At 41.5% G+C, this 19690-nt stretch overlaps 2 protein-coding genes across 2 annotated transcripts; one reads left to right on the top strand and one right to left on the bottom strand.

Annotated features, from left to right (window-relative positions):
* Positions 1-11796: 11796 nt before the first annotated feature.
* LOC131928879 (acetylcholine-binding protein) lies at positions 11797-15616 on the top strand. The gene is made up of 3 exons (XM_059285032.1): positions 11797-11872; positions 12267-12505; positions 15063-15616. The coding sequence occupies exons 1-3, from the start codon at positions 11827-11829 to the stop codon at positions 15465-15467; spliced, it is 690 nt and encodes a 229-aa protein (XP_059141015.1). The 5' UTR covers positions 11797-11826; the 3' UTR covers positions 15468-15616.
* Positions 15617-17470: 1854 nt separating this feature from the next.
* On the bottom strand, positions 17471-19613 carry LOC131928868 (acetylcholine-binding protein-like). The gene is made up of 2 exons (XM_059285020.1): positions 19323-19613; positions 17471-18051 (listed from the first exon to the last, which is right to left on the bottom strand). The coding sequence occupies exons 1-2, from the start codon at positions 19611-19613 to the stop codon at positions 17590-17592; spliced, it is 753 nt and encodes a 250-aa protein (XP_059141003.1). The 3' UTR covers positions 17471-17589.
* Positions 19614-19690: the final 77 nt, after the last annotated feature.

Raw genomic sequence — 19690 nt, forward strand, 5'->3', positions numbered from 1 at the left:
CCCCCAACGCATCAAGACATTCATCAATACGAGGCAAGGGGAATGCATCCCTTCTTGTGATATTGTTCAATTTCCGGTAATCACAACACAGTCTTATCTCCCCTGACTTCTTTTTTACCACTACTATCGGTGCCGCATACGGGCTCGTACTGGTTGTAATAATTCCCTTTTTTAGTAGATCATTCAGGTGTGCTTTCACCGCCGAGTAGTGACTCGGTGGTAATCTTCGATATGGTTGCGCCACCGGCTTGTCTTGTAGTAAGGGTATCTGGTGTTTTATTACTTCCGTGTACCCCAAATCACCCTCATATGAGGCAAATATATCACTGTATTTATTCAGCAATTCATTTAGTTTTGGGTCCTCAGTTTCTGGGAATGTATATGATCGGCCATCCTGTTTCTTCACCTCGGCCGTCACATTGACCGACCTAATTGTTACTTCATTACTGCTGGTATTGCTCAGTTCGATACACTGTGCCGACCTTAGTACCTCGACGTTCTGTGGTACTCCTACCAGAGTATTAGGCGGTATAAAAATTTCTTCATCCAAAACATTTGCCACTAATCCTTGAACTAGTCCATTTTCCGCTGATGTGTATGTCCGCAGTAACACGACGCCTGCCCTCAGTGCGGCGCCACATGGTTCTATCATCACATCACCATTCACGCTTCTATCACCAATTTGTAATGTGATTGCCTTGACCGTGTTTGCCGGGACTGCTGTCCTTCCTCTGGTCTTGGCAAACCTGGCCAACTTGGATCCCCGACCTGGTGTGGTCGATGCGACAATATTTGTAAGAAATTCTGGCAACTGGCCAAGAATATTCATGCCCAACAGGCAAGGTATATTTGACACATTTGTCTCGAGGTTGTGTTTCGTAACGAACACCCCAACCTGCTTCAACCTATGTCCTGCCACCACGACATCCGCCAGAAAATAACCACAGTATGGAATGGTTAGTCCATTAGCTGCCGTCAGGCGCATGCATGTGTCAGACCTCAACCTATGGTCTTTTCCTTTCATCCATTTGGTGTAAAAATTTTCCGTGATTGTCGTCACCTGGGAGCCTGTATCCACAATTGCCTTCACCGCGATGTCCCCAATCGTAATCACCATTTCGGGACAGACTCCCATCATTTTGCTTCTTGGGCCATACCCTCGCCCCTCTGTAGCCTGGCCCTGCCTTACAGAGGACGACCGTTTCCCTGGCAGTACCGTGCCATATGTCCGGGTTGTGAACAAGACAAACAAATTGGTCGACCGTCGGCCGTCCATTGGAGTGATGGCTTGGCCGGACGCGGCCGTCCAACCCGTCCCTGTTTTGTCCCGTTCTTTTCCCGATTCTCAGCTGTTGACCTGCTTTCTAAACCTCTCCAAACGTTGGTCAACCTTATCTAGGTGGGCCAACAGTTGAGCCATCATGGTCTCCATCGTGTCGGCCCCTGTGGGTGGGGATTGTCTCTGTTCAGGTACAGAAACTTTGTCCACCGAACAGTTCGATTGGTCCTCATCCTCGGACCTGCGGATCGCTGAGTTCCTGACCTGAAGGAAGGTCAACTGCGGGTCTTTGTGGACCTCCTCTTTCAACTCTCTTCTTAGGATCGGGGTTGCCAGCCCCTCAATGAAATGGTCCCTCAGTAGGCGTACATCAATGTCCGGTGTTTTGACCTTTACCGAATCAAAGGCACTGTTCATCCGGTGTGAGTACTCCATCACACTCTCCGCCATTCTCTGCCTTAAGCCTACGAACCCTGCCAGCAGTTGCGATCCCGACCGTCTCTCCCCAAAGGTCTCCATAATCAGATCCAGCACCTTATCCGGATCTGATTGGATGGTTTTATCGTGGCATTTGACCTCTGCCCTGACCGTCTCTCCTATACTGCCCATCAGCAGTCTTAATCTTTCCTCTGGTGACATACCTCTCGAGGCCCAGGCCGCTTTGACCTCTTCACTGAACCTGTTGGTTAAAGTTGGATCCCCGTCCCCGTAAAATTTGTTAATGTGGGACTCTCTGGGTAGGACCACTATATGGGTCTGCTTCTCGTCCAGAGTAGACATTTTATCCCGTAAGTAAAACAAAAGAGTTCTTTCTTACCGTGTGTGTATGAAAAAATTTTCCTCAATTTTCACAGTTCCTGAATGTCCGAATTCACATACACACAAAACACAGTTATGCACAAGGTTGACTATGGGTGCCTAAAACGGCAAGTCTAGTTTAATTCATCCTGCTCGCAGCGCCAAATGTGACCTAGGCTAGTTGCATCTATCCTGTTCGCAACGCCAAATGTGACCTTTCCCGAGTCTATCCTGCCCGACAACGCCAATTGTAACGAGTTGAACCACTCATGCTACACAACATCGACTACAGTAGAAAGACTCGAAGATGCAGGTTCGCTATTGATCCTTTTATTACATGAATCAAGAAATGTTTCAATATAACACAATGAATCAACAGAAATGTTTCACAATAATAGTCTGAATCAACTGACCCCCTAACAGTCCTCACTAGGCTTCATATAACTGAATCCACATGTCTATTGTCCTTCTTAACACAATATAACCAACTTGAGTATGTCACACAGACTGACTGATCTAAAGCAAGCGACGACGACGGAAGAGGGAAGAGTTCAGTCGTCCCCTCCTATTTATGCCTTATATCCGTACTCGTCTCCGTACTTGTATTCCTCCGTAATCGATACTTGTACTCGATGTCTCCGACCACTAGTTGCGTAGTTCTTACATACAGTCCGTGGAATAACATCTGCATCCCATCAATCAAAGTTGACAGGCCGTCTGAATCTCCTTGTACCGTTTCCCAAAATAGCACGCGTTGGCTTTGAGATTGTTATCAGCCCGACCCAATAAGCCACCTGTTGTGTTGCGTCAGACTGCAACACTGCGTCTCGGCTTCTCGTTCGTTATCAGATTTGTAACTAGTGGCTAGGCCTACCCTAGTCACATATATATATATATATATATATATATATATATATATATATATATATATTACAAGAGCGAATTAGATGTCGGCGTTTATCAATGAGAGCTGGACACCATACTAACACGACAAATGTTGTGACATTATAAATAGTCCCTCGAGTAAACTAAAGCTTTCCACTTCGGTAAAAATAATTGTTTTCTTGTTTTTTTTTAAACTACTCAAATGAACTGACTTGTACTCAACGTTGATTTATTGTTGTCTGAGGTTTATTGTGTCAGTGAAAGTAGGTGGGATTATGTATAAAAAATTTATAGTTTTCTAGATTCTAATTTTAAATTTTTTTTTATTAGACAGATATAACACGATTACTTTTTTATGTTATTAATTAAGTATATAAATTAAGTTTTTACAAATTGTACTATCAACCTATTCAAAATATCAGACAGGCGTCAGAAGGGGAAGTAACTTCAGACAGTGACTTGGTGATCAGGGATAATAATCGTTTGTTTTAAAGGGGAGATAATTCCCGATATAAGGGACATATCGTTACTAGCACAACGTATATTGATGGGTTTGGGGTCAAATCCTGTAACTCAGCACTAAATTTATATATATATATATATATATATATATATATATACATATATATATATATATATATATATATATATAATCTGAATTTGTTTTCGCAACTAGTCTTAGTTGTGTGAGAATGTAGGGTATCACAGGAACAAATGGTCCAGCAAGATTGTATTCAGTGTTTCTTCGAGACTTTTTCTCCGGGGGGGGGGGGGCGGTAGACTTTCTTCGGGGGGCGGACACTGTTAAAAGTATATATTTTCTATATAAATTATATAAATTTCATTTCGTTCGGGGGGGGGGGGGCGGTAAAAAAATTTCAGGGGGGCTTCGACCCCCCCGAAGAGATGCCTGGAAGAAACTCTAATTGTAATAAACGTCTAATGGCGGTTTTCTTTTGCAGACATTAGCGGTGCATGCGTCGAAACAAAATAAAAAGTTTAATAGAACATTAAAAACACTTACTTTGAAAATAATTTCTCCAAAGTTTTCAAATTTTTATTTTGAAAGTCCTCGTATCCCTGAGTTTTCGCCTAGTGCAGGTACTGAAATGTGCGGACTTAAAGTACGCAATGAATGCAGCTTTGACGCACACAATGAATGCAGCTTTGACGCACGCAATGAATGCAGCTTTGACGTATGGTGCCGCTGTCACACTCAGACCACAGCGTCGCGTCTGGCACAACATCACGTGACAGCTATTGTGTCTGCTGCTCATGGCGAGCGCTGACAACCGGTGCGCATGCGCAGTTTGCTCGGTGCGATGACGGAAGTGACGACAGCAGAAGTTATTATCTTAAAGCGTGTTCTGATTGTTAGAAACCTATACAATAATTAATAGCTTGTGGTCAAACTATTTATTTGGATATTGTGAGGGTACAGGTGTTTTGAAGATGGTTAAGACCAGTTGTGATGGTACGAAAAAGATCTTTGTTTGTGGTTCTACTAGTTGCACCAGTTGTGAGGGTGGGGATTTTTAAGAAGGCGGAACGAATGAATCCAATAACACACAGTTCAGTTCCAGATACAAAGTTCTTTATTAAAATTATAAAAAAATCAAGTTTCCTATCTAACTAGCCTGTTAGATACTATCTACTACTACTACTACTACTAACTCTACTATCATGCCCTTCCATGACCAATCCTACCACTATCTACATTCTAACTGTTCTCTACATAACTACGTCTGCTCCGTTCTACAACCTAACACCTTCTGCCCTCGCTAGCTAATCATCAACTCCCGGCCTAACAGTGGCCCACGCTTCACTGGTCAGCTGACCGTCCCACGTGACCGGTCAGCCCTGTGCGCCCATTGGCCTCTCTAACCAACCAACTAGGCCTATAGTCTGTTTCTGCTAACATATATCTGCTAAACATGTCTGACGTACTCTTGCGTCATCACAGATATGAACAAGATGATATAAACTAGCTGGACAGGACACACCTCCACTCACCAAGACACACCATGACTAATCAAAACATGATACGCACTTCAAAATACAAAATCATCAGCTAAATGAGACCGCAATAATAACACAAACACTAACGGATAAGCTCACTCCAACAACAAATTAAAAAAAAAAACCACAACAAATAAAATAATAACAAACGCAGACATAACTAATAAATCATAAGAAACAATCAATATGAAAAAAGTCTGTCGGCCAATGGAACGACACACGTATGTGTCTGCCGGCTACTGTCATTAATGATATTGACACACGGACGTACGTCTAATGACTCAACACACTGGACGTGTGTCTGCTGGCTAATGACGCGACACACGGACATTTCTACCGGCTAATGACACGACACACGGACGTGTCTGCCGGCTACTGTCATTAATGATATTGACACACGGACTTAGTCTGATGACTCAACACACTGGACGTGTGTCTGTCGGCTAATGACGCGCGACACACGGACGTGTCTGCCGGCTAATGACGCGACACACGGACGTACGTCTAATGACACGACACACGGATGTGTCTGCCGGCTAGTGTCACTAATGATATTGACACACGGACAAATGTCTAATGACACGACACACGGACAAATGTCTAATGATACGACACACCGACGCACGTCTAATGACGCGACACACGGATGTGTCTGCCGGCTAATGACACGACACACGGATGTGTCTGCCGGCTAGTGTCACTAATGATATTGACACACGGACAAATGTCTAATGACACGACACACGGACAAATGTCTAATGACACGACACACTGACGTACGTCTAATGACACGACACACGGATGTGTCTGCCGGCTAGTGTCACTAATGATATTGACACTGCAGGTAACATCAAAGCAGGTTCAAGTGATTGTCTGCTTCATCGATCTGTGCCGATCGATTGGTCACTGGGATTGGTTTCTGTTATTTCATGGTCAATCGTGTGTACAGAAGGGTGTGTTCATGGTCAATCGTGTGTACAGAAGGGTGTGTTCACGGTCAATCGTGTGTACAGAAAGCTGTGTTCATGGTCAATCGTGTGTACAGAAGGGTGTGTTCATGGTCAATCGTGTGAAAGTAATTTATACTTTCTAGTTTACGAAGAATAGTTGAGGAAGTGTTGTTATCGTGCGTTTTACGCCTCCCTAAGTCGAAAAACCTTTGTTTTGCAATGTGTGTGTGTGTGTGTGAGTGCGTGTGAGTGCGTGTCTGTATGTCTGTGAACACGATAACTTGAGTAGGGGGCCTACCGTTTTAGCTAGGCTGATGAAATTTTCATGTATTATGTTAAATTTGTAGTTCTATATCAGCATTTCAGTGATTTCCGGTAACCGGAAATGGAACTTATTCTTCTTTCGGTTTTTTCTAAAGCCTATAACTTGAGTACTGTCTTCGATAGAGAGACTAAATTTCACGTAAAAGTAAAAGATCTAATTACCCGTTTTCTGTCAAATTTTTAGTAATCTACGGTGACCAGAAGTGGTACTTTACGCTATTTCCGATTTCTCAAAGAACGTGTACCCCGCCCCCCCCCCGAACGAAATGGAATTTATATAGAAAATATATTCTTTTTGCCAGTGTCCCCCCCCCCCCCGGAAAATTTAGTCCGCCTCCCCTACCCGAAAATATCAAGTGCTCCTCCCCCCCCCCATGGGAAAAAGTCTGAAAGAAACACTGTATGAGTAAATTCGTGTCAATGGTAAATGGGTTGTGGGTGAATCTATACTTTTGTGTAAATGAATCAAATACTTGTGTGTAAGTTGATCTATACTTTTGTGTAGATGAATCTATATTTACGCGTAATTGAATCTATAGGCTACTAGAGTGAATGAAACTATACCTTTGTGTAATTTATTCTCTAATTTTTTGTAAGTGAATCTACTCATGTGTGAGTGAATCTATACTTTTTTGTGGGTGAGTTTATCATACACAGTTTAGTAAAGATTTAAAAACATATTTCTGACTGTGGTCAACGAACTGTGTGTAAACATAGCTCTAAAGAGGAAGTAAGAATCTCGTCTAATGTACGAACGATAACCAGTACAGCACTATTACGTCTCAGCTCGGGACAAAATTACCTGACGATGGTCGCTGAAGTCTAAATTTGGCTCATCGTTTGGTCGTTAACAAGGTGGATAATCGATTGTAGGAAAAAAAGTCACAGGAAAAAAAAACACAGGAAAAAAAAACACAGAAAAAAGTCACAGGAAAAAAAGTCACAGGAAAAAAAGTCACAGGAAAAAAAGTCACAAATATATATTTGCATGGAATTTGTTAATACTTTTATGTATTATATATTCAGAGAGTGCAAATTAACTTAGGATTAACTAAATGTAATGTAATGTGTAATGTGTGTAGGTTGTATACGCATAGTAATTTTTATAATTCATCTAAAATATTTAGTATGAATTATGTAGATTGTAATTATGTTAAACATCATATTTATAGCATTTAATAGAATGTCCACGGTTTTCATCGTGTTTTTTTTAAAATTAAATTACCGTGAAATGATAAGGTCATCTGAATTACTGCCCTCAACTCATCGCAACAATAATTATTCTTAGTTCAACCACCTTTACTGCCCACATTTATCACGCTCATTACATAACAAAACTTAGGATCAAAACAGAGAGCCGCCAAGGATCAAAGGCTGTCATTGACACAAAACGTCAACAACACAAAATATGTTCGGACAATACCTACTGAGGAGAGGCCGACCAGAGAATAGCCTACGGCAAAACATATGCAAAACACAATGATGTGCCTAAATTTCTTTTACAGTTAACTTTTCTACCATGTATTTAACTAAATACGTAACAGAAGTTGAGATTGTTGTGTAACTTATCTTAGAATATTTTTATTTTGACTTACAATTTTTAAAAACCATAATGCTTTTAACGTCTATAAATAATTTTTGCTATCAAAAATACAACCCACAACAATAAATACACACAATTTTACAATTATTAACAAATAAATCAAAACATTTCTAAACAGATTTTTGTGACTTTTTTTCTGTGACTTTATTTCTGTGACTTTTTTACCGATAAAATTTTTCCATTGTGACTTTTTTTCCGTGACTTTTTTTCCTAGCAAAAACTGTGACTTTTTTTCTGTGTTTTTTTTTCCTGTGACTTTTTTTCCGTTTACCGGATAATCAATGGACAATAGCGTGACGTCGGTCGTCTGCCCTTGGTGAAACCAGATCGCGGTGTTTGAGTTTGTACGGATGTCTCCGTCTGTTGAACTGATAACGTGTGGTTATGTGGTGTGTCGTTATGTGGTCCTGTGGAGCTTCCGTCTTGTGGTCGACTCCCGCTTTTATACACCTAAGTCAAACAATACACGGATGGTAATTCTTACATATGATTCGTTTCACCTTTGCTTCCTTATTGACTGTGCTTTATTTACATAATGACAATAAGATAATACATATAGACACGGTGTAGTGTAGATTATAGGCATTTGATGTTGGAAATGACGGCAGAGGTTATACATCAGTTCATAACAAATACACCGATGGTCAAATCTACCAGCTCTTAACAGATACGATTTAATTAATTTTTTTATCAATTCAGTCAGTTCGCCGTAGGTTTAATTAATTTTAAAAGAAGGTAATTAAAAATCAATTCTTTGTGAGATGTCAAATACCGGTTGACATTAAAATTGATGGCAGAAGTGTATGGAACATACCTGTAACTAAAGCCGTTAGGTTCGTCACGGGCCAACACACGGGTCTAGACAGTTAAACACGGGTCAAGTCAGGTAAACAAGGGTCTAGAAAGGTAAACATAACACGGGTCTAGACAGGTAAATACGGATCTAGACAGGCAAACACGGATCTAGACAAGTAAACATAACACGGGTATAGACAGGTAAACACGGATCTAGACAGGTAAACATAACACGGGTCTCGACAGGTAAACATAACACGGTTCTAGACAGGTAAATACGGATCTAGACAGGTAAACATAACACGGGATTTTGACAGGTAAACACGGGTCTAGTCAGGTAAATACGGGTATAGACAGGTAAATACGGGTATAGACAGGTAAACACGGGTCTAGTAGTTAAACATAACACGGGTCTGGACAGGTAAACATAACACGGGTCTAGACAGGTAAACATAACACTGGTCTTGACAGGTACACGGCTCTAGACAGGTAAACACGGGTCTAGACAGGAAACACAACACGGTCTAGACAGGTAAACACGGGTCTGGACAGGTAAACATGGGTCTAGACAGGTAAATACGGGTATAGACAGGTAAATACGGGTATAGACAGGTAAACACGGGTCTAGTAGTTAAACATAACACGGGTCTAGACAGGTAAACATAACACGGGTCTAGACAGGTAAACATAACACTGGTCTTGACAGGTAAACACGGGTCTAGACAGGAAACACAACACGGTCTAGACAGGTAAACACGGGTCTAGACAGGTAAACACGGGTCTAGACAGGAAACACAACACGGTCTAGACAGGTAAACACGGGTCTAGACAGGTAAACACGGGTATAGACAGGTAAACAACAAAGGGTCCAGAATGGTAAACGACAACACGGGTCCAGACAAATAAACCTCATGCTAAACAAGAAAGCTAAAATAATTCTAATCTACTGATCCATCTGACTGTAATTCTTCCACCGAATACCTGGTAGTTTTGACTCTCTTTGCTTCTTAAAATCGGTTTAACGATAGGCGATAACCTAGATGTGGTCTCTAGATATTTATTTATTACTTCCCTTGCTCCGTATACTCATGATTACTTCCCTTAGACCAGTAAATTTCGAGCTGAATAGTCCGGAGTAGAATCTTAGTTTTTACTTTCTCGTACGAAGGATAGAGAAAGTATTGTAATCGTGCAAAAAAAAAAAAATCGAGATTTTTACAAATCTCGACGTTTTACACCTCCCTGAGTCGGGAAAACATAATTTTGCAATTTTGTCCGTATGTCTGTGTGTGTATATGTGTGTGTATGTGTGACTGTGAACACGATAACTTGAGTACCGTTACAGCTAGGTAGATGAAATTTCATATATAAGTATTATATCAAATTTGAAGTTCCGTATAAACTTTTCAGCGATTTCCGATAAGCGGAAGTGGAACTTTTTCTACTTTCATTTTTTTTCAAAAGCCTATAACTTGAGTACTATTTCAGATAGATATATGAAATTTCACATGTAAGTAAAAGATCTAATTATCTGCTTTCTGACAAACTTTGAGTAATATCCGTTGACGGAAGTAGTAATTTACGCTATTTCCGATTTCTCAAAAAAAAAACGCATGTGAATTTATAAAGTACTAATAATATTCCGCACTATTATACACATTTTGTTTGGCGTTCACTTGATGTGCAATTCTTTTTTTTTTTCTACGAGATTTTATTCTATTTTAAAAAGTTTAAGTAATTAAAAATGGATTAAAAATCATGTCTATATCCGGAGTTGCCATCCATTGTTGTCTTATATAAGAATATTCGAGAAAGTGTAGGGGAGATCACTCCTGGTTTATTTTATATTTATTTCTCACTAAAAACGTAGGCTTTTAAACTATAAATGCAGGTCACATGAATGGTTGGGGGGGGGGGGGGGCACGGGCCGCTAGAGTCCCGCCCACACAGGTCGCATGGATGGTTGGGGGGGGGGACGGGGGGACGATGAGGTAATGTGACATAAGAGAATTGAAACAAGTTTTTACACTTGATTATAGGTTGAAGGCAGTCCTCTCTATATGTTAAACAGTGCCATTTATTTTAGAGGACATTTGAACGGTTTCAACCTTTACACACAAAGGTCGGCAGGGCGTTAGCACCGGGGCAAACTTGTTAACAGGTGCTTACTTCATGACTCTTACATGACTTGAGACAAATGTTACTGCATGACTCGGGACTTACAAATTTTACTGCATGACTCGGGACTTACAAATGTTACTGCATGACTCGGGACTTACAAATGTTACTGCATGACTCGGGACAAATGTTACTGCATATGACTCCTGCATGACTCGGGACTTACAAATTTTACTGCATGACTCGGGACTTACAAATTTTACTGATTGACTCGGGACTTACAAATTTTACTGCATGACTCCTGCATGACTCAAGACTTACAAATGTTACTGCAAGACTCCTACATGATTCTAGACTTACAAATGTTACTGCATGACTCGAGACTTACAAATTTTACTGCATGACTCAGGACTTACAAATGTTACTGCATGACTCGGGACAAATGTTACTGCATGACTCCTGCATGACTCGGGACTTACAAATTTTACTGCATGACTCGGGACTTACAAATTTTACTGCATGACTCGGGACTTACAAATGTTACTGCATGACTCGGGACTTACAAATGTTACTGCATGACTCGGGACAAATGTTACTGCATGACTCCTGCATGACTCGGGACTTACAAATTTTACTGCATGACTCGGGACTTACAAATTTTACTGCATGACTCGGGACTTACAAATGTTACTGCATGACTCCTACATGATTCTAGACTTACAAATGTTACTGCATGACTCGGGACTTACAAATGTTACTGCATGACTCTGGACTTACAAATGTCACTGCCGCGAAGATGGGGGGGGGGTAGCACTACCAGGGGTCACTCACCAAAGTTTTAAAAAGGCCAGTTTGAACTACAATACATGATGGTCGAGCTAATATGTTGTTAAACTACAAAAACATAAACTACATAATACTATGACATTTATCTCTGCCCCCCCCCACCACCCCGATTACGTGTCAACGATAATGTCTCCATGATTGGATGCCGGGATGTATTTAAATGAGAGTGTGGTAGGAGACAGGCAGATTGTGAGGGACAAGAAGGCAAGATGGTCGTGTATGTTACAATTTTACTGCTGGTGCTAGTGGCTCATGGCAAGTAGACACAATTTGTGTTGTAATTGTGATGTCGTGTGTTGTCTTGTGTTGCGCTGTTGTGTTGTCTTGTGTATGTGGTTATGTCAGGTAGGTCTAGATATTGTGTTGTATATGTGTTGTACATGTTTTTTCCATAGTTTAATTATTGTTCTTGATTCCTTTTTGTCGTGTGGTTAGTCTCTGCTACAGGTGTTTTTTTGTCGTGTGGTTAGCCTCTGTTACAGATGTTTTTTGTCGTGTATTTAGCCTCTGCTACAGATGTTTTTTGTCGTGTGGTTAGCCTCTGCTACAGGTGTTTTTTTGTCGTGTGTATAGCCTCTGTTACAGATGTTTTTTGTCGTGTGGTTAGCCGTAGCTCAACATAATGGACATTTCCAATCTCTCTGGACAGTGTCCAGCTCCTTGAAGCGGGACACCTCTGACGTCATCGCCCACATCCGGCGTTCATCCGATGCTGACGTCATCCCAAAGAACGGTGCCAGTCCGGTGCGCGTGCGGCTAGGCCTGGGTCTCTCCGACATCCTGGGAGCTGACCCTGAGACCAACCTGCTGGACCTGGTCGTCTGGCAGATGACGTCATGGGACAACAAGGCGCTGGCCTGGAACCGTTCAGTCACATCTGCTGCCACAGTAAGTAAACACCTGGCTGTATAGTCAGTCACATCTGCTGCCACAGTAAGTAAACACCTGGCTGTATAGTCAGTCACATCCGCTGCCACAGTAAGTCAACACCTGGCTGTATAGTCAGTCACATCCGCTGCCACAGTAAGTCAACACCTGGCTGTATAGTCAGTCACATCCGCTGCCACAGTAAGTCAACACCTGGCTGTATAGTCAGTCACATCTGCTGCCACAGTAAGTAAACACCTGGCTGTATAGTCAGTCACATCCGCTGCCACAGTAAGTAAACACCTGGCTTTATAGTCAGTCACATCCGCTGCCACAGTAAGTAAACACCTGGCTGTATAGTCAGTCACATCTGCTGCCACAGTAAGTAAACACCTGGCTGTATAGTCAGTCACATCCGCTGCCACAGTAAGTAAACACCTGGCTGTATAGTCAGTCACATCCGCTGCCACAGTAAGTAAACACCTGGCTGTATAGTCAGTCACATCTGCTGCCACAGTAAGTAAACACCTGGCTGTATAGTCAGTCACATCTGCTGCCACAGTAAGTAAACACCTGGCTGTATAGTCAGTCACATCCGCTGCCACAGTAAGTAAACACCTGGCTGTATAGTCAGTCACATCTGCTGCCACAGTAAGTAAACACCTGGCTGTATAATCAGTCACATCCGCTGCCACAGTAAGTAAACACCTGGCTGTATAGTCAGTCACATCCGCTGCCACAGTAAGTAAACACCTGGCTGTATAGTCAGTCACATCCGCTGCCACAGTAAGTAAACACCTGGCTGTATAGTCAGTCACATCCGCTGCCACAGTAAGTAAACACCTGGCTTTATAGTCAGTCACATCCGCTGCCACAGTAAGTAAACACCTGGCTGTATAGTCAGTCACATCCGCTGCCACAGTAAGTAAACACCTGGCTGTATAGTCAGTCACATCCGCTGCCACAGTAAGTAAACACCTGGCTGTATAATCAGTCACATCCGCTGCCACAGTAAGTAAACACCTGGCTGTATAGTCAGTCACATCTGCTGCCACAGTAAGTAAACACCTGGCTGTATAGTCAGTCACATCTGCTGCCACAGTAAGTAAACACCTGGCATCATAGCAGAAGGTTAATGGCAATAAAACCAGAAACCATCTTCTAGCAAAAAAATACCCCACCCCCTTGCATACACTTTCTAACACAACCTCCCCCCTCCCCCAGGCCTACACTTTCTAACACAACCTCCCCCCTCCCCCAGGCATACACTTTCTAACACACCTTCCCCCCATCCCAGGCCTACACTTTCTAACACAACCTCCCCCCTCCCCCAGGCCTACACTTTCTAACACAACCTCCCCCCTCCCCCAGGCCTACACTTTCTAACACAACCTCCCCCCCTCCCCCAGGCATACACTTTCTAACACAACCTCCCCCCTCCCCCAGGCATACACTTTCTAACACAACCTCCCCCCTCCCCCAGGCATACACTTTCTAACACAACCTCCCCCTCCCCCAGGCATACACTTTCTAACACAACCTCCCCCCTCCCCCAGGCATACACTTTCTAACACAACCTCCCCCCTCCCCCAGGCCTACATTTTCTAACACAACCTCCCCCCTCCCCCAGGCCTACATTTTCTAACACAACCTCCCCCCTCCCCCAGGCCTACACTTTCTAACACAACCTCCCCCCTCCCCCAGGCATACACTTTCTAACACAACCTCCCCCCTCCCCCAGGCATACACTTTCTAACACAACTTCCCCCCATCCCAGGCCTACACTTTCTAACACAACCTCCCCCCTCCCCCAGGCCTACACTTTCTAACACAACCTCCCCCCCCTCCCCCAGGCATACACTTTCTAACACAACCTCCCCCCTCCCCCAGGCATACACTTTCTAACACAACCTCCCCCCTCCCCCAGGCCTACACTTTCTAACACAACCTCCCCCTCCCCCAGGCATACACTTTCTAACACAACCTCCCCCCCCCCCAGGCAACCACTTTATAACATAAACTTCCCCCCCCCCTTCATACACTTTCTAACACAACCTCCCCCCTCCCCCAGGCATACACTTTCTAACACAACCTCCCCCCTCCCCCAGGCCTACACTTTCTAACACAACCTCCCCCCCTCCCCCAGGCATACACTTTCTAACACAACCTCCCCCCTCCCCCAGGCATACACTTTCTAACACAACCTCCCCCCTCCCCCAGGCCTACACTTTCTAACACAACCTCCCCCTCCCCCAGGCATACACTTTCTAACACAACCTCCCCCCCCCCAGGCAACCACTTTATAACATAAACTTCCCCCCCCCCCCTTCATACACTTTCTAACACAACCTCCCCCCCCCAGGCAACCACTTTATAACATAAACTTCCCCCCCCCCTTCATACACTTTCTAACACAACCTCCCCCCCCCAGGCAACCACTTTATAACATAAACTTCCCCCCCCCCTTCATACACTTTCTAGCTTGAACCTCCCCCTCTCCCCAGGCAACCACTTTATAACATAACCCCTCCCCCCCCCAGTCATATACTTTCTAACATAACCCCCCCCCCCTCCCCAGGTGTCCATTGGCCGCCAACAGATCTGGACCCCTGGGCTGGCCGTCTACAACGCCGTGGACAGCCCCACCCCCCTGAGCCCCGACCTGGCCGTGGTCTCCAGGGACGGTAAGGTCACGTGGATCCCCAGCCTGCGCTTCCGCACTTCCTGTGACCTGTCAGGCGTCAAGACAACTTCCGGTGCTGAGTGTCAGGTCAAGATTGGACCTTGGACCTACAGCACGGATGACGTCAGACTGGTCACCTCTGGCCTGGCTTCAGTCGACGTGACCCACTTTTCTCCCGACTCCAAGTTCGAGGTCATCAAAACGTCCGTCCGACAAAACAAAGTCCGCTACTCGTGCTGTCCTGATGAGTATGATGACGTGACCTTCTCCATCACGTTACGTGAAAAACAAGCCGGCTAAGTTTACCAAAACGCTCATCTTTCTGTGGCTTTATGTTCTCTGTCAGTTTATCTCCTTACAACTCCGGCGGTCTCATCCATTTCAGAAGTTCTCTTATTTTATAATTACTAACTAATGTTACTTCTCTGTCTGCTAATTAAATAATGAATCAGTTCCGTTTGATTTGAATTTTTTTTCTTGTTTTTTGTCTTGCTATTTATCATTAAATGTTTGAGTTGCCTATGACATATATATATATATATATATATATATATATATATATATATATATATATATATATATACATATATATATATACATATGACAGATTTCAAGTAAAAGTACAATAATGACAGATGTCATATTAAAGTACAAAAAAATATCATCTCTATTATCTAAGCCTATCATATGCAAGGCCGTCAACTATCGATTTTCAGGATACATTACACATATCAAGTAGGCCTACACATGTCACATACACACACAGCAAGTACACATGTCACATACACACACAGCAAGTACACATGTCACATACACACAGCAAGTACATATGTCACAAACACACACAGCAAGTACAAATACACATCCAGCAAGTACAAATGTCACATACATACTATGTCAGCCATAAAAAAAAGGCCGAAGGGTAATTTGACAATGAAGTGATGAGTCCATTAACTTTGAATACTGTCATTATTGTGCGTGAGTGCTTCAGCTCCTCTTATTTCGGGGGGGGGGGGGGGGATGGAAAAAAAGACCACTTTATGTTTTGTCAAGTTAACATTGTTTTTATTGTCTAGGTACCCTTCTATAGAATCTGTTTGTTTTATGGTGATTAAAAAACACAAGCTATCACGGAATTGACAAAAACACAAGCTATCACAGAAGTGACAAAATGGCAACAGTGACATTTAAACACGAAGATTGTACAAGATTTTGTTTTAATCCAAAATTATATTTTATTTTTATGAAAACCGAATAGAAAAAGATTGTGTTTAAATGTTCGTGTTATTTATTTACTTAACTTTATTTAATAACGGCAACACCATTAGGCACGGAGATCATTTGTTCACATTGCCTGTTTAGAAAATAATAATAATAATAATAATAATAATAATAGTAATAATAATAATAATTATAATAATAATAATAGTAATAATAATAATAATAATAATAATAATAATAATAATAATAATAATAGTAATAATAATAATAATAGTAATAATAATAGTAATAATAATAGTAATAATAATAGTAATAATAATAATAATAGTAATAATAATAATAATAATAATAATAATAATAATAATAATAATAATAATAATAATAATAATAATAATAATAATAATAATAGTAATAATAATAATAGTAATAATAATAGTAATAATAATAATAATAATATAATAATAATAATAATAGTAATAATAATAGTAATAATAAAAATAATAATACTAATAATAATAGTAATAATAATTATAATAATTATAGTAATAATAATAGTAATAATAATAATAATAATAATAATAATAATAAGCCTAATAATAATAATAATAATAATAATAATAATAATAATAATAATAATAATAATAATAATTATAATAATAATAATAATAATAATAATAATAATAATAATAATAATAATAATAATAATAATAATAATAATAATAATAATAATAATAATAATAATAATAATTATAATAATAATAATAATAATAATAATAATAATAATAATAATAATAATAATAATAATAATAATAATAATAATAATAATAATAATAATAATAATTAGTTTGTTGTAAAACACCGTGAGTTAAGATGAGAATTCTATAAATGAATAAGAAATGCCATGAGTCAGTTGCAGAGGGTTTTTAGTTTAGTTTTGAATATATATTTTCAGACATTTTTAATTTATTAGGAACATTGTTTTTTGTATTGAAACGTTTTTGAACTTGGATTATGGTTTTTTTATGCTTATTTTTTTCCCGTGTGTTAATGTGTTCTCTATTCACTACACAATCCGTATTTCCAAAACTTAGCCATTTAACCTAGCCATTAACATATCGCCAAAACTTAGCCGTTTAACCTAGCCATTAACATATCGCCAAAACTTAGCCGTTTAACCTAGCCATTAACATATCGCCAAAACTTAGCCATTAAACCTAGCCATTAACATGAAGGGAACCAAGACTATCAGGCTGGACTGTATCAGAGCTGATTGACTAGCTGCTACTGAGAGTTTTTTCCTGAAGGTGACCGACAGCTGCACAGTTTCGTACGTGCCTGTTGGGAGGGTGTACTCATCTTTTCTAGCCGCCGCCACAAGCAGCTCGTACCTCGAGCCAGCGAGGTAGCTCAGGTCGTTCACCGGGTCGCTCGACAGCTCAAGTTTAAGCTCCTGTGTGCTGTGGGTCCAGGAGCTTAGATTGACGTCACAGGTTGTGCCGTTGCTAGAAGTCCAGACGTCACATGTGACGCGCATGCGTTGTTTGGTCAGCCACCGAACTGCTCCCCGGTAGGAAATGACGGCGGTGTTTGGGTACAAGACGTCTGCCTCCCCGTTCAACAGAGTGATGTCTGGGGTCCAGATGTAGTCAGCTGGTATCGATACCTAAACAAACATATTGATTGATTTTGTGCTCTAGAAGATAGGGTTTACACCAAGTACCAGAATTTTGACAGAATCTATACACACATTAATTAGGAAGCAAGTTGTTTAAAATCTTTAACATTTAAGAAGTCACAAAAAAGACAATATCTCAAGGTATTTGGTATCTATCTCTGGACAAATAGGCTCCCGTTATATAGGCTCCCGACAAAAAGGCTCCCGTCAATAAGGCTCCTGACAAAAGTCTCCCGGCATCAATATTCTTTAGTGTAGCTCATCCAAAGTAATACAACATTCGCATTTCTTGTTCGGCAGGCCTTATTTTTATAATAGTTTATTTATTATAAGAAATAGTATGTTTTAATTTAAAGGTCATCTATCTATGACTTCCATAAATGAGTAGGTTATAGGCTGTGTGGGGAGTGGGGTCCACTCTGTACCTGCAGTATGATCGTAGGTTAACAAAACAAAATGCCGTTAACCTGTAAACATCATGTGTATCATACATTTACACTTCTGTGCTCACATTTAAGCAACATATCTTTACTGTTGTAAATTAAACATTATCAAAACTTTAGAATTGGTGCAATTTTACTGCTAAGGTCTCGATTTGTTTGTGAATTGATGTTGGTTCATAAAAACAATTTCATTCAGGCATTTAAAAAAGGTTATAGTGGTAGTGGAGTTAGGAAAAAATTGGTACTTTTATGCCAATAGTGGTCATACGATTCATTTGACTGGAGCCAATATGTATGGAGTCATTTTGTCGGGAGCCAATATGTCGGGAGCCAATATGTCGGGACTAGATTTGTCGGTAGCCAATATGTCGTGAGCCCCTTTGTTCGGAGCCCATTTGTCGTGAGACCTTATGTCGACAGCCAATATGTCGGGCTCCGCTTTATCGGGAGCCAATATGTCGGAGGCCTATATGTCGGGACTAGATTTGTCGGGAGCCAACATGTCCTGAGCCTATTTGTCTGGGGCCAATATTTTGGGAGTCCATTTATCGGGAACCTAAATGCTGGGAGCCATTTGACGGGAGCCAATAAATCGGGGCTCTTTTGACGTGGCTATTTTGACTGGGTCGTTTTGTCGAGGGGAGGGGGGTCTATTAGACGGGGTCATATTAACGGGACCGTTTTGACGGGGCCGATTAGTCCCGGCCCGTTTTGACAGTGCACCGCCATGTATGCATACATGTTAGATGTTTACAGTCACATAGCATGACACAGTATGTTATATGTCGTGTTGACCAGCATTAACCCAGCATTGACCTGTGTAAAATCCTCGTCTACCCTGCTCCAGGCCAGAACTTGGTCGTGCCACGTGGCCGTCTGCCAGACCATCAGCTGGACGATGCCTAGGTCAAGGTCGACCTTCTCGATGTTGATGACGCTGAAGCTAAGTGAAACAACCACGGGCTTGTAGTGTGCCTCGCGTCTGATGGGGATGACGTCACGCCGCCCAGAGCTCATCAGACGTGTGATGACGTTGCTGTGCAGGTAGCTCGAGCTGCTATTGGCTGGGGTGGGGGAGAGGGTGGGGTGATAAACGAGCGTAAACATGATGCTCTAAGTTCTATTTCTAGACAAGCGCGTGGCACGTGATCTACTCATGCTGCGATTGGATGAGAGATGACATG

This window comes from Physella acuta, unplaced genomic scaffold (assembly GCF_028476545.2).
Source record: "Physella acuta isolate Inbredline_101_S28 unplaced genomic scaffold, ASM2847654v3 ptg000091l, whole genome shotgun sequence".
NCBI lineage: Eukaryota > Metazoa > Mollusca > Gastropoda > Physidae > Physella > Physella acuta.

Bases quoted from the DNA above. Each gene is read 5' to 3' on its own strand.
- LOC131928868 (XM_059285020.1), bottom strand. From the start codon at position 19,613: ATGTTTACGCTCGTTTATCACCCCACCCTCTCCCCCACCCCAGCCAAT. The intron at 18,052-19,322 runs GTCAATGCTGGG...ATGTTTGTTTAG, and splicing joins TAGACGAGGATTTTACACAG to GTATCGATACCAGCTGACTA.
- LOC131928879 (XM_059285032.1), top strand. From the start codon at position 11,827: ATGGTCGTGTATGTTACAATTTTACTGCTGGTGCTAGTGGCTCATG. The intron at 11,873-12,266 runs GCAAGTAGACAC...CTCTCTGGACAG, and splicing joins GCTGGTGCTAGTGGCTCATG to TGTCCAGCTCCTTGAAGCGG. The intron at 12,506-15,062 runs GTAAGTAAACAC...CCCCCTCCCCAG, and splicing joins CAGTCACATCTGCTGCCACA to GTGTCCATTGGCCGCCAACA.